At 42.0% G+C, this 14,934-nt stretch overlaps 2 gene segments (V, D, J or C); both read left to right on the top strand.

Moving 5' to 3' along the window:
* The first annotated feature begins 1,459 nt into the window (after nucleotides 1–1,459).
* On the top strand, nucleotides 1,460–4,142 carry LOC102244872. The segment is given in 3 exon segments: nucleotides 1,460–1,634; nucleotides 1,765–1,943; nucleotides 4,018–4,142. Coding segments are annotated over 3 exon segments (237 nt in total).
* A 9,058-nt stretch (nucleotides 4,143–13,200) lies between these two features.
* Nucleotides 13,201–13,750, top strand: LOC102245764 (the record flags this gene model as incomplete). The annotated part of the segment is given in 2 exon segments: nucleotides 13,201–13,317; nucleotides 13,452–13,750. Coding segments are annotated over 2 exon segments (345 nt in total), but the record flags the coding sequence as incomplete, so codon positions are not given.
* Between the last annotated feature and the right edge of the window lie 1,184 nt (nucleotides 13,751–14,934).

The raw sequence follows: 14,934 nt of genomic DNA, 5'->3' as shown, positions 1-14,934 counted from the left end.
ATCCTTAATGGCAGGGACCATGTTTGTATTTCTTGCCCCTGATTCTGAGCACCAAAGTATCTTAGCCTTTAGGATCATCAAATCTCCTTCTTCCTTCTTTCTACCTAGTAACTCATTCAATATACTTCCTATATTTCAAGCCTTCTCAAAGGACTATGATAATAATGTAGAAAGAGCAAAAATAAAAAGATAGTTGAGTTTCTCAGACAGGAGTTAATAGATCTCTGGAGGATTATGGATAGATTCTTGGAGTGTAGAAGAGGTTGGCAAATTATGGCCCACAAGTTAAACCTGCCTGCTACCTGTATTCTTTAAATAAAGTTTTATTGATAAACAGCCTTGCCCACTTATTTGTGATTGACTATGGCTGCTTTGTGCTGTAACAGCAGATGTGGGTAATTTCAACAAAGACCAAATGACTTCAAAAGTTAAAGAATTTAGTATTTCCCCTTTTACAGAAAAAAAGTTAGCCAATCCCTGAGTATAGGACTTACATGAGAATACTTGGAGTTTTGGTCTTGATATAAGACCTGTGAGCCCAAGATGTTTATATTTAACTCCAATTTTTGTGTACATAAGGTACCATAAAATTTAAAAAGTAGTCAGTATGAGAATTGTCTTTTAAAGACAAGTGTACTTACCAGACATGTTCACTAATTCATTTATTCACTCACTCTTCAGATAGTTTTTGAACACCAGCTATGAACTAAGGGACTGTATATTTTCAGAAACTGCATACTGAGACTCATAAGATTAAGTTCCTGATCTCAAGGGCACCAACTCTAGTTTGAAAACAGGACACAGATGATTCTAATATACAGTAATGACAGTGATGATATGTATACAAGTAAAGTGGGAAAAGAGATGGGCACTAACTCAGCCTGAAGAGCTGGGTGGGTGCTTTCACAAGAAGGTGGCATGTCAATTGGTTCTTAAAGAATGAATAGAAGTTACTTAGGCAAAGTCAGAGGAGGGAAGGGAGAGTATTCTAAGCAGAGGGGCTCATCCCCTGGTTCAAGGGGACCTGCGGGGGAATATGTCAAGAAGAGAACTTAGATCATGCTTTTTTTCAACTCTCGGTATATACTAAGATGCCTAAAACTATCTTAATACTTGATGTGAACAGACATTAGATGCTGGGACTAGGGAGACTTAAAGGAGCCATATTCCCCTGAACCTTAAAGAGGGCCCTGAGGAATTGCACACTGTCTCACCTACTACACCACTGTGAAGCGTGCAGAAGGTGTTTGGTGCTTCCTTCCTAGAGCTCTACCTCGCACCCCAGCCAGGATTTCCCTTCTATGTCTCCAATTTAAGCTCCACTCCAAGGTAAATATCAAATTCAAAGCAGGCTGCAGGACAGAGGAGAAACCAGGAGAGGGCACTGCTGCCCTTGGGTGGTGGTTTGACACACCTCTTCCATTTCTGAACACATCTTTTTTTCAGCCTGTGACATGAACTTGCAGGGCAGTTTGTCTTGCTTAACACCTGAGCCAAGACTATTCCAATAAGGGACCAAGAGAGTAGAGGAACAGCCCTCTCAGCTTCAGTATTACAAACCAAGACTGCTGCTGCTTCTCCACCAGCCATGCTGTCTCCTTCCTGCTTGGGACTTGTGATCTTGTTGATATTGAGTAAGTAACCTTTATTCAAGATGTTGAAGATGTTCTATTCCTTGGTTTTAGGATAACTTTTAATCCCTACCATACTGGAGACCATCCCTCTTCACTGCCAATGTAACAAAACCTTTATTTTTTTTTTTAGGGGGGACCAGTGGAGCCTCAGTGAACCAGACAGAAGGCCCTGTTACCCTCGTAGAGGGGGCATTTTTGACCCTGAAATGCACTTACCAGACTACATATTCAGTTTTTTTTTTCTGGTATGTCCAATATCAAAACAAAGAGCCTGTTCTCCTCCTGAAAAGCTCATCGGATAATCAGGAGGTGAGCAACAGAGGTTTTCGGGCCAGTCTTGTGAAGACAGACAGCTCTTTCCACCTGAAGAAACCTTCAGTTCAAATGTCAGACTCGGCTGTGTACTACTGCGCTCTGGGAGACACAGTGAGGGAGGCTGCAGGGGGAGCTGAGCACAAACCCAGAGGGACTCACATGGGGCTTAAGGGGACCAGCCTGGTTATTCTAGAAGCCACAGTGAGCCTCAGTGTCTGTTATCAGGAAACATACAGGTATTTGTCAAGGAAATGGAGACTATGTTTTCCAAATACAAACAAAAATACTTGATATGGCAAATATGTCTACTCACTGAGCCTGATTACCCAGTTAGTAAATACAGGTATGATGTCAAAATGGTGTGGAAGTTTCATTGATTTCCTGTGATTTTTCTAAGTGCATGAATAATTTATGCTGAACTAAAGTACTATCAGGGCAAGTTTCTCATTATAAAATAAAAGTAAAAAGTTTCAATTCTACTTTAGTGTGAGCAGAGTTTGTTTTAGTGGGTTCAATAATTTCTAGAGTTTTCAAGGTAAGCCACCTGGTGAAACCGAACACGGATAAAAAGACTGTGGAACACCTGGCTGGTGTGGCTCAGTAGTTGTGCATCGACCCATGAACCAGCACAGTGAGGTTCGATCTTGTCAAGGCACATGCTTGGGTTGTGGGCTCGATCCCCATTAGGGGGCATGCAGGCGGCAGCTGATTAATGATGCTTTCTCATCATTGATGTTTCTATCTCTTTTCCCCTCTCACTTTCTCTCTGTCTGAAATCAATAAAAACACATTTTTTTTTAAAAAAAGACTGTGAGGCTATTTCCACCTCTGATCTTAAAAATATTGATTTATAAAGAACAATTACATTTAAAATTTTGATGCACCTTGCCTATGTCCTCATGAACTTATATCTACAGAGGCGAAGCACAAGTCCCAATGTTTAAGGCTACAAAGAGATTACTGGCTGTGATACCAGGGACAAATGCCAATGGATACTTTTAATAGGATTTCTATTGTTTTTTTTTATAATGCTCTTGTTACAGCATTGTACAGTCTAAGGATTTTTCCTATCCCAATTTTTACATAACTAGTATGGGTGGTTTGAGAGAGCAAGATGATTTTCAGAAATGTATGTATGGAGTTATAACAGAAATTCCTGTATTAGCCAATTAGTAGAATGTAGACTTTTCTGAATTTTTGTTTACACACACAGTAAATGTTTTATCCTTGCTGTTACTGAACATGTCACACACAGGACACATTTTGTGACTCAGGAGGCATGATGGGAAATCATTCATTAACAACAAAATATTTCTCATGTAAATATTTTGGATTCCATGCAAAGTAGAAACAAAGGCTGAGACTAAAAGTTTTGCTTTCCTGTGAGAAAGTGAAAACATCATGATTGCTTTTTACATTGCTTCTCTTGGGAGAGAAGGAGACATAAATAAGACCGAAAGATACATAACCACATTACCCATTGTATTCACCATAGCATAATAAATTGTATTCTATAAAGGTCCCACATTTTCCATCAAAGGGGAATGAACTGAACAGGATTCCATTTCCCACTGTTTATTTCTAGTCCTATAACTTGTAACTAGATAAACTAGGTCTAGTTCAGGAGGCTAGCATTTCCCACCTATCAGGAAGTGTGTGACACAACATATAGCAAACTTGTGCTATATCTGCCATTTCTATTTCCTGGAGGGGGGCAGAGCATCACACAGCCCAGGATCTCTGCCTGTACCTCTTGAGCACAGGGTTCAGAATTAAGATCTGGATTTGAGATTGAACATAGGACATTTTACTCAAGAGAAGACCTACCAATATGCTGATTGCCAGTGTGCTGAAGGCAGTCATAGCCTCCATCTGTCTTGGTAAGGATGGCACAAACACAGTGCTCAAGCTCCTCTCAGTACCAGAGGTTGTGGGAGAAGCAAATCATTGTTGTCTGTGGAAGTTTAAAAGGAGGATAATGGGCAATGGAACCAGAGTGCTGGGTCCAAAGCCACTTCATCCCTTTTACCCTCATGGTTACAGTCTATTTCTTTTCTCTTTCTTGCAGGATCCAGCATGACCCAGAAAGTAATTCAAGCCCAGTCTGCAATTTCTGTGGTGGAGAAGGAGGCTGTGGCCTTGAACTGTGCATATGAAGTTAGCAGTTACAATTATTATTTGTTCTGGTACAAACAACCACCAAGTGGGAAAATGACTTTTCTTATTCACCAGGAGTCTTATAAAGAGCAAAATACCACAGAGGGTCGATATTCTCTGAACTTCCAGAAATCAGCCAGTTCCATCAGCCTCACCATCACAGACTCACAGCTCAGGGACTCAGCGGTGTATTTCTGTGCTTTGAGAGATGCCACAGTGATGTGGGTGCCTGTGGGGGCCCCGCAAAATCATCAACATGAGAGAGAAGCCCTGGGGAGGGACTCCATCACAGACAGGATGAAGCAGGGGCTGTGTCAACACAGGTGGGGGGCTGGCAAGGAAACTTTAGTTCAATTCATACAGAATGTGTAGATATATCATCCATTAAAAGCAAAGGGATCTCTCATTCTTTAGAACACATTAAGATAGAATATATAGCACATTAAATATTATTTTTAAAAAGGGCAACAAGAAAAATGTAATCTTTTGTTGGTTTTATTGAGATGGGAAAATGATCTAGTTATCTTTAGACCAAATAGGTGACTCCACTGATGTGTTGTTAAAACTTCAGAATCATTCATACATTTATGAATTAACTCTCATGTCAAATGCTTTGATCTACTTGAAATAAAAATGCCTTTCATTGATTTTTCTTAAAAAATAGTATCATTACTCAATGAGGTAGAATAAATTATTTAATTTAGATTTCTTTCTATAATCCTACAAACGACCTTTTGCACAACAGAATAGATTTGAAATGTTCCTCAAGTTACCTTTCTTTGGCTCCTCCCTTTTTGTGACATTATCGTGATTTTTTATAAAGCATCAGAATGTGTTGCTCTCGTGTAGGAGCTCCCTACAGAGAGAGATGTTTAAAGTGGGAATTCGTCCCAACCTGTCCCGTCTTTTGCATTCCCTTCCCCGACCCCACCCGGCCCCCAGCAGCCAGGGTCAGAATGACAGCTGCATGGCAACCAGGGCCTGTCTGGTATTGCCCAGTGCCTACTTCCTGTCCAAATATATGTTTTTTGCAGATGTTACACTAGGTGCTAAGGAGCAAGGATTTTCATTTTCAATGCCACACTTATGTCTAAAAACCTCTGAGTTACTTGTCAACATTAAGAAATCACACATCACCCTGGCTGGTGTGGCTCAGCGATTAGAGCATCAGCCTGTAGACCAAAGGGTCACGGGTTCGGTTCCTGTTCAAGGGCATGTACCTGGGATGCAGGTTTCATCCCTGGCCCTGGTCAGCATGTGCAGGAGGCAACCAATCTCTCTCTTCCTTCCTTCCACTGTCTCCACAAAAAGAAAAAAAAAATCAATGGGAAAAAAAAATCCTCATGTGAAGATTAACAATTAAATAAATAAATGAATATCAGACATCACATTAAAACCTGAATTTCTAGGTTCTCTTTAAAAAATCTAGGAGCATGAGATTCTCTGAGGTAGAGGTCAAAAGTTCTGTTGAATACAAACCGACTTTAATGTAGTCTTATTTCATTTTAAAAATCTGTGCATTTGCCATTCACAATATGAATTAACCTTAAAGTAAAAATTTAAATTATTGGTTGTAATATATAAGCTAATCCACAAGACAAACAAATCTGAATTAACATGTCATTTAACTAGGGCTACTTTCTCCCCGATATTTCATCTATCAGAACACGTGTTCCACTTTGATAAGCTCAAGTCTATCCATTAGTTCATAAGACCTTTAGTTCTATGGTAAGTATTAGGGAAACATTAGTTAGCAAGACAGTCGTGGTTTCTGCCTTTATTGGAGATACCATTTTCCAGTGGTATCCAGTATGGAATAGAGGCAGAAAGAACTGCAAACTGGAGTTTTAGAGCTTGTTACACAAATACTCTATGTGACCTTAAGCAAGCTGTTAACTTCTCTGAATCTGTTTCCTCATCTGTAACGCGTATAGGTTTAATTAGGAAGTTGTTGTTGAATAGCCCATTCCAAAATTTGACTAGCCTCACAGGATCACCTAGTCCACTGTTATTTTTGAGTTCCTAACACATGCTACCAATCCCCCTTTATTTAGGAAAGTACTACTAGGTGCTTTAGAACTAGCCATGGTGCTCCACACATTGCATGATAATGTCCTGATAATACCAACACCACCCACCATACTGTTCTAGACCTCAAGGATGCCTTTTTTACTATCCCCCCTACATCCTGGCTCACAAAACCTCTTTGCCTTCACTTGGACTGACCCTGACACGGGACGCTCCCAGCAACTTACCTGGACCGTTCTACCCCAGGGATTTAGAGACAGTCCTCATCTTTTTGGACAGGCCCTAGCTCAGGACTTACAAGAATTAGACCTAGGCAGTTCCACCCTCCTCCAGTACGTTAATGATCTCCTTCTCAGCAGCCCCTTCGAGGAGGATTCAAAACTTCACACCAACCTCTTACTCAATTTTCTTGCTAACAAGGGATATCGGGTGTCTCCCTAAAAAGCACATCTAACCACCTCTCAAGTCATCTACTTAGGACTTGCCCTGACCCATTTTCAAAGGGCATTCCCCCGTCCCGTGTCGTCCTCATCTCTAAAATTCCTACTCCGACTACCAAACAAGAACTCCTCTCCTTCTTAGGTCTTACTGGATACTTTCGTCAGTGGATCCCCAACTATGCTGTTTTAGCAAAACCCCTATACCAAGTGGCCAAAGGAGACCCTCATGAACCCCTAAATCCATCCACCCCTATATCCTCCCCCTTCAAAACTCTCCAAGAGGCCCTTCTCTGGGCCCCTGCCCTCACCCTCCCTGACATGTCTTAACCTTCCTGTCTATATACTACTGAAAGACAGGGAATGGCAGTGGGACTCTGGGGGCAGCACAAGGGGCCCACCCTCCAGGCAGTTGCATATCTCTCCAAGCAGCTAGACAACACTGTTTTAGGATGGCCTTCGTGCCTAAAACATCTCGCAGCAGCAGCTATTTTAACTCTAGAGAGCCTGAAAATTACCCTCCATGGTCCGGTCACAGTATACTCTTCACATAACATTAAAGACATGTGATCTCAAAGACATCTACAGAACATTATTTCTCCCTCTCATATTCAACAACTACACACTCTTTTTCTCCAAACACCTCACGTAACCATAGCTTCCACTTCCTCGCTTAACCCAGCCACCCTACTCCCCATATCATCAGGGGCAGGTGACCCACTGACACATGACTGCATGGAGGTCCTGGACCTCTCCCGTTCCCCTTTCCCACACGTAACGGACAGTCCTCTCTCTGCAGAGGCACAAACACGGTTCATTGACGGGAGTGCCTACATCTCAGACAATATCTCCTATGCAGGTTACTCCACTGTGTGCATGAACCCTCAAAGTATTGTTGAGGCCAACGCCCTCCCCCAGGGTACCACCTCATCTCTACACTGCATCTTGCTAAATAACCTCTTATCCACTCTTCTTGCCAGACTGAAACAGTACTGACATCCCCTCATAAAGCCCAGCTGTCCCAAACAACAGTCACTTACCTCAGTTTCACTCACCCTCACAAAGCCATGCCATTCCTTAGACCAGTGGTCGGCAAACTGCGACTCGCGAGCCACATTCGGCTCCTTGGCCCCTTCAGTGCGGCTCTCCCACAAAATACCATGTGCGGGCGCGCATGTACAGTGCGATTGAAACTTCGTGGCCCATGCACAGAAGTCAGTATTTTGTGGAAGAGCCACACTCAAGGGGCCAAAGAGCTGCATGTGGCTCGCGAGCCGCAGTTTGCTGAGCCACAGTTTGCGGACCACTGCCCTAGTGGATGTCTGAAAATATGGATAACACCAAACCCTGTATTTACTACTAGAGGCCCGCAGTCCGGGACTCCTTGGGGGATGCTGGACAGCTGGTTTTGGCCTGATTCCACAGGCCAGGCTGAGGGACCCCACTGGTGCATGAATTCAGCCTTTAGATCCCAAGGCCAGCATTCTCACCCCTTTAATGCTCTGAAAACTTCTCTGACCTCAGTGCCCTCTCACTCACACACACACCCCTTCCCAAAGAACAACTTTCTTTACTGCAAAACTACAAACACTTAACAGCCCAGCTACTATTAAAAGCTGAACTCATTATACCTTAACATATTATCTCTAAGGAGTTTTAAATCCAAGCGGCTAGAGGCCTGCTCTGCCCGCCTCCCCCCACCTTTTCTCTAGCCTCATATGCCTATACATAATTTTCCAAAGTTTTTGACAACTCAAAAGCTTTGGAACATTGCTGGGTTAAATGATAAACATATGAATATTTCAACAAGTTTTAAGTTCACCTAATTTTAGCTTTTATTACAGAAAACCTATAAAGTAAATTTAAAACTGTTATGCTTTGTTAAAGATTGTTCATAAATGTCAATCTAAAAAATGCTGGCTGTTTACTTTTTAATTATCATTGGAAAATTAAGGTTTAAATATTGTAAATGACACAGGCCAGTAAGCCAGAACAAGCAGAATAGGGAGACTGAAATAATAAAACAGCAATCCACAGCCATCTAGTAAATTCTATCTTCCCTAAACCAAGGACACTTACAAATAAATAATTTAAGAATCTCTTTCCTTCCACCAGACCATTTGTCATAACTCTTATTGTCCTAACTTTTACCCCAATAATACTAAAATGTCTAAAACAGTTTGCCTCTACCAGATTACAAGCCCTATTTGTATTCAGAAAATAACACCCCTAGATACCATCACAACCTCCTTTTGTGCCCGACCTCATCATCCCTGACCCCCAGAGCAAGGACAACAGGCCAAGTACAGATGTAAAAACTCACCAGAGCAGAAAGCTCCAGATGCCTAGCAAAGGGCAAAACTAAAAAAAAAACAAAAAAACACCACACACACACACACAAACACCTTGCCTCCAGAATAACCTACCTTCCCACTAGCCTTCCTGAAAAAAAAAAAAATAGCCCTTCTCGCATATCAGCCAAATGACTAATAAATTATATACCCAGACTTCCACATTCCTGCAGATTATTAGTGACAACATTCCCCCACCTGGCCCAGACTATCCCATCTGAACAGTGCAAGATATTTTTGAATTCAATACAGACCTCTGGCTCCAGAGCAATTTACAGGATTTCTCTTCAGATCACATCTGTTTACCTTCGTAATGCTTCTAAATCTTGCAGATCTCTTATATCCCTAAAATGGTCCCCCTACTTGCCCTACCAGTGGTCGGCAAACTGTGGCTCGGCAAACCGCGGCTCTCGAGCCACATGCAGCTTTTTGGCCCCTTGAGTGTGGCTCTTCCACAAAATACCAGCTCTTCCACAAAATACTGACTTCTGTGCATGGGCCACGAAGTTTCAATCGCACTGTACATGCGCGCCCGCATGTGGTATTTTGTGGAAGAGCCACACTCAAGGGGCCAAAGAGCCGCATGTGGCTCGAGAGCCGCGGTTTGCTCACCACGGCTCTAGACTATCTCTTAGCCAAAGAGGGAGGAGTTTATTTAGTTGCTAACACCTCCTGTTGTTTTTATCTAAACTCTACAGGTCAAATAGAGGAAAGAACACAGCACATTCTACAGAATACACAATGGCTCAAGGAAATAAGTCAGGACAGCATAGAGCACTCCATACGATCCAGCCTACAAGAAGCTCTGCCCAAATTAACCTGGCTTTTACCCCTTTTAGGCCCCCTAACACTATTTCTCCTACTCTTCCTCTTTAGGCCCTGCATTTTCAGAATAGTTACCAAATTTATACAAACAAGATTACAAGTCCTAGTTCAGAAAGTAGAAGAGTTTGTCCTTACCCAGGTAAAGGCACCCTACAGGCCTATATCCCAGGAAATAATCTGACTTAACTTCTTAGGCATCCACGACAGTCCCTCCCACGCATGAAGCGGACAAAGAGAAAAGTCAACCCCTTCCCCCTTCTTTTCCGTTATATATACCCTTTAAGACGGGAATGAAAAGGTTAAAGTGAATAATACAGGGCAGAGAAAAACGTATTGTGCTTAGCAGATAACTTGCAGAAAGCTTGCAGCCTTGAGCCCTGACTTAACTTCTTAGGCATCCACGACAGTCCCTCCCACGCATGAAGCGGACAAAGAGAAAAGTCAACCCCTTCCCCCTTCTTTTCCGTTATATATACCCTTTAAGACGGGAATGAAAAGGTTAAAGTGAATAATACAGGGCAGAGAAAAACTTATTGTGCTTAGCAGATATCTTGCAGAAAGCTTGCAGCCTTGAGCACAGCATAGCTCAGATAACCAGAAGTCACCTGGCATGGGGGGAAACAAGGATGGACCAGACTCTTATGTCAGCAGAGCGGCTTACAACCAGCAAAAGTTAATATAAACCTATCTCTCCCTGCTCTCTTGGCTGATGCCTTTCTCGGTCTCAGCCCACCTGCACCCAGGTGCCCGGAATAAAATCTCTTTTGATACATGATGGCCTCATGTCATAGGTGCATGACCCCGGCCTACTCCGGACCTTTCGGTGGCCATAGGTGTCAAGAACCACAATTTAATCAAGTTTCACATAAACCAAATTCCAGAGGCCATTCCTTAAGTAACTCAACTTTCAGGCAAAATGGAGGACTTTTTATTTTTTGAGACTGTTTTACAAAATTTAAGATATATCAATTTGAACCTGAAGTTTATTTATTCCAAAGGCTAGACAATACTAAATCCTTCTGGAAGCTCATCAGAGAACTAGTGTGATGAAACGAGAAGGAAGTAAGAAAGCCCTGGGCATGTGTCTGGACACCCAAACCTGAAGGTAAATGTTGCCCCTTCCCTCACATTCTGGACTCCCACCCAGTAGGTGTTAGACCTCTGAGCATTGGGGGTTAAACATGTTGGTAAACAGGCCTCAGAAAGGAAGAGGGAGATGAAAGGACAAAAATAAATCCAAACACCGGAGGTAACATATTCAGACAGGTTTTATTCACCTAGTGATAAATGTGTCAGCTATCCCCTGGGCCCGAGCTAGTGGGAATATAGGCAGGATTAGGGATAAGATCTGTTTTACTTATCAGCTCCTCACTCGACTGAAAGCAACCTGAGATAGGAATCATGTCTTGTTTTGGCTTATGCGATTTTTACAGAGCTTTACACAGTGTAGACCACTTTGTAAATTTCCAGAAAGAATGCTTGCGCTTAGGGTTTCCCAAGCGTGCCTGTTAGCCTGAGAGCAGCTAGGGATCTGCTTAGTCAGAGAGTCCTGCCAGCATGGTCACTCTATTTAAGGGCCTAATTTTGATAAGAGTCAAAACCAAGTTAATTTCAATTTGGTGAGAGAATCTACTAAGGGTGAATATTTATTATTTGAAGAAAATTATTTTTGTGTCCAGCTGATTTAGTCACAGCCATTGTTATTATATGGACAGCACAGCCGCTGGCTGACAGCCTGTGCAGGAAAATAGCACAGCAGTCTGCAATAACAAATGCCTTACGCGGTTTATAGAAGCTGGGAACAATGTTTTGCTTTCTTACCACAACATCAGACTTTGCATACAGCAAACCCAATCCTAGAGAAAGAACAAACTATGAAAATGGCCCTTTTCAATTTTCTGCTGGGTTTGTTTTACTAGCACAGATAATTACAAAGGGAACGAGACAAACAAGCCAACAGACACTGAGCAAGCAGTACCTTTAATTGAGATTCCTAAATTCCTTAATAAAACAAATAAATAGGAGGCAGCTAAATACCATATGCATGCCTCTGGAATGAAGATAGCTGGGCTAATAATAGTAAGCATCTAAACTGGCTTTCTAAAAGCAGATACTAAATTGGATTAAAACAATGATGTGACAGAAGTAAAAAGACAGTGTGTCAAGAACCAGGTTACCTATGCAGGTTCCCTCAAAGAATAAAAGTGTAAGGTTGCTGCTCCCCCAATCTGGGCCAGAAACCCCTAAGAAAAGGGGATCCTGAACTCAGTGAGTGGCCTCTCTTGTGTGTGCAGATCTAAGTCAAAGATTCAAAGCGACCCCCCTGCAGTCTCTCTCATAACCTCTCTCTTTCCAAATCCCTCCTCTCTGGTGCTCTCATCCGCAAATTCTGGGTGCTTCTGGATCCCCAAACTCCTCTTTTGTCTCACCAACACAGTGAGACAGCTAGGTTGTTTTTGGTAAGTTCTCCCTGCATTAGAACTGCCTCTAGGAAACAAGCTTGGGCAATGTTTAGAGCTCATCTCATTTGTTTTCCTTATCTTTGTGCTACCTGTAGTCCAATGTCCAAAACTTATTGTTTCATTTATTTTGTCTAGGCTTCTGGTTGGAAGGTCAATTCCTATAGTACTCTACCTTTGTCAGTGAAATATAAGTCACAGTAATTTATTTTATTTGTATTTTATAAATGGACTAGAGGCCCAATGCACAAAATTTGTGCAAGAGTAGGCCTTCCTTCCCCTGGCTGCCAGCACTGACTTCCCTCTGGCACCAGGGACCCAGGCTTCCCTCACAGCCCCGGCTTCATCCAGAAGGTCATCCGGAAGGACGTCCAGTCTAATTAGCATATTATGCTTTTATTATTATAGATCATTCCATGATGGATTGGGGAAAAAACTGGCTATTCAACCACAGATTATTTGAGAAGAACTATAGTAGATAATGTTTTGTCTGGGGCATTGAGTGTTAGGGGGTGAATAAAAATAATTCAGGTAAAGGACTGGAGGAGAGTAGGGAGAACATTCTAGGCAGAGGGATCCCTCTCTGACCCATGAGAACCATGGAGACATATATAAGGAAAGACCCCAGACTATGCCACTTAAAAGTTGTGCCTGTGATTATTTGGAAAGGTATAGATCTCTCTGCCATGCAAGAAATGATGAAAGTAATGAATATTTCCCCAAGAATACTAATGAACCCACAGAGTGAATGTTTAGGACTTTCATCTTAGGGTTCTATCCCATTCCCCTGTGTCTACCCCTCTTGCTGTTATTTGGAGGAATAAGGTCCAAGATATGGTTGTGGTGCAATTTGAAGGATAACCAGCAGAGGGCGATGCTTCCTTCTGCTGTGGTTCACATTTGTATTCTAGTTGTGGTTTGAAGGTAAATGCAGCCACAAAACAGGCTGTGGTGCAGAAAGGGGTTCTTATTTATGGGTAAGGAGTTTCTACAAGATCTCGCTGGAGACTAGCCCTATTGCATTTGGTGTGTTCTAGGGAGCAAGGATAATCTTCTTCTGTCAACATGCTTTCTGCCACCTGTTCAGTTCTTGTGATCTTCTTAACATTCAGTAAGTAACATTTTATCCTAAATGTTAATGATTTTCATTTTCCTATAATCAAGGAGAAAGCTTGTAGTTTTCTCCTCTGACTGAAAATTCTCTTCCCTATCCATTTCTAACATAACAAAATAATTATTTTTCAGGAGTGACCAATGGAGACTCAGTGACCCAGACAGAAGTCCCTGTTACCCTCACCGAGGGGGCGTCTGTGATCCTCAACTGCAATTACCAGACCACTTACTCAGCTCCTTACCTTTTTTGGTATGTCCAGTATCGCAGCAAAGCTCCCTCTCTCCTCCTGAAGAGCTCAACAGAGCACCAGACGGCCGAGCATCAGGGGTTCCAGGCCAAGCTTGTTAAGAGTGACAGGTCCTTCCACCTGGAGAAATCCTCACTCCAAATGTCAGACTCGGCTGTGTACTACTGCGCTCTGGGAGACACAGTGAGGGAGGCTGCAGGGGGAGCTGAGCGCAAACCCAGAGGGGCACAGGTGGGCAGCCTGGGAGGGAGTGTTATATTCTCCCTCTGCACAGTATGGAGTTTATTTAGAGTTTCCTCAGGAAAACGAACCAAGCTCTGGTAATTCCTAGAGGTTGGGAATTGCTCTGCAGGTGGAATAGGGCAGATGTCACTTAAAGGGAACCCAAGCTTGATGCCCAGAAGTGCTCAGCCAGAAAGGCTCCTCTCTTCTCCAGACTCCAAACCTTTCGTAGGAAACATTTCCAGGAAAACTCTATCATGGAATTAGTCTACCACGATATTTTAACTATTTGATTATTGAAAAGCCTTGCTAATCTTGTGTGTTTCATGCAAACATTCACAAACCAAATGTCACCCAATACATTTAATTTAAAAACTAAGTTAATTAAATGAATTTAAAGCAATTCTAATTGCAATTTAAGTTGTGATTACCTCCCAACACCTATTCCATGCCAGTTCTGTGGGTTCCCTGATTAATCCAAGTAAGTAATTTTGATCCATTAAAAATAAGTAAAGTCATATTAAAAAGAATGAAATATTACCATTTGGGAATGCATGCATGGACCTAAATGGCATTATGCTAAGTAAAATAAGTCAGTCAGAGAAAGACAAATACCATCTGATTTCACTCTTATGTGGAATCTAAAGAACAATATAAATGAACAAACAAAACAGAAATGTAGATACAGAGAACAGAATGATGATTGTCAGAGGGGAGGGCGGTGAGAGAACAAGGTGAAAAAGGTGAAGGGATCAAGAAGTACAAATTGGTAGTTACAAAATAGTCACAGGGATGTAAAGTACAGCAGAGGGAATATAGCCGATGATATTGTAGTAACTGTGGACGGTGCCAGGTGGGTGCTAGAAACATTGGGTGGGGGCACTTTATAAAGTATATGACTGTCTAACCACTGTGATGTACACCTAAAACTAATACAAAATAATATTGAATGTAAACTCTAATTGAAAAATAAAATTTTAAGTTTGGTTTATTTAAAGGTAAAATAAATACGTTCTCAGAGAGGCAAAGTGAAGATCACTTGTCTGCAGCTGACGTGCAGCACAAGAGATGCTCAAAGAAGGTCTTCATGCTAAAAGAAAATAGTATCACATGGAAACTCAGATTCACAAAAAAAGGCAAAGAAT

The sequence above is a fragment of the Myotis brandtii genome, unplaced genomic scaffold (genome assembly GCF_000412655.1).
Source record: "Myotis brandtii unplaced genomic scaffold, ASM41265v1 scaffold1203, whole genome shotgun sequence".
NCBI classification, from domain to species: Eukaryota; Metazoa; Chordata; class Mammalia; order Chiroptera; family Vespertilionidae; genus Myotis; species Myotis brandtii.
Note: the sequence above shows the minus strand (reverse complement) of the source record. Positions and strands in the feature narration are given on the sequence as shown.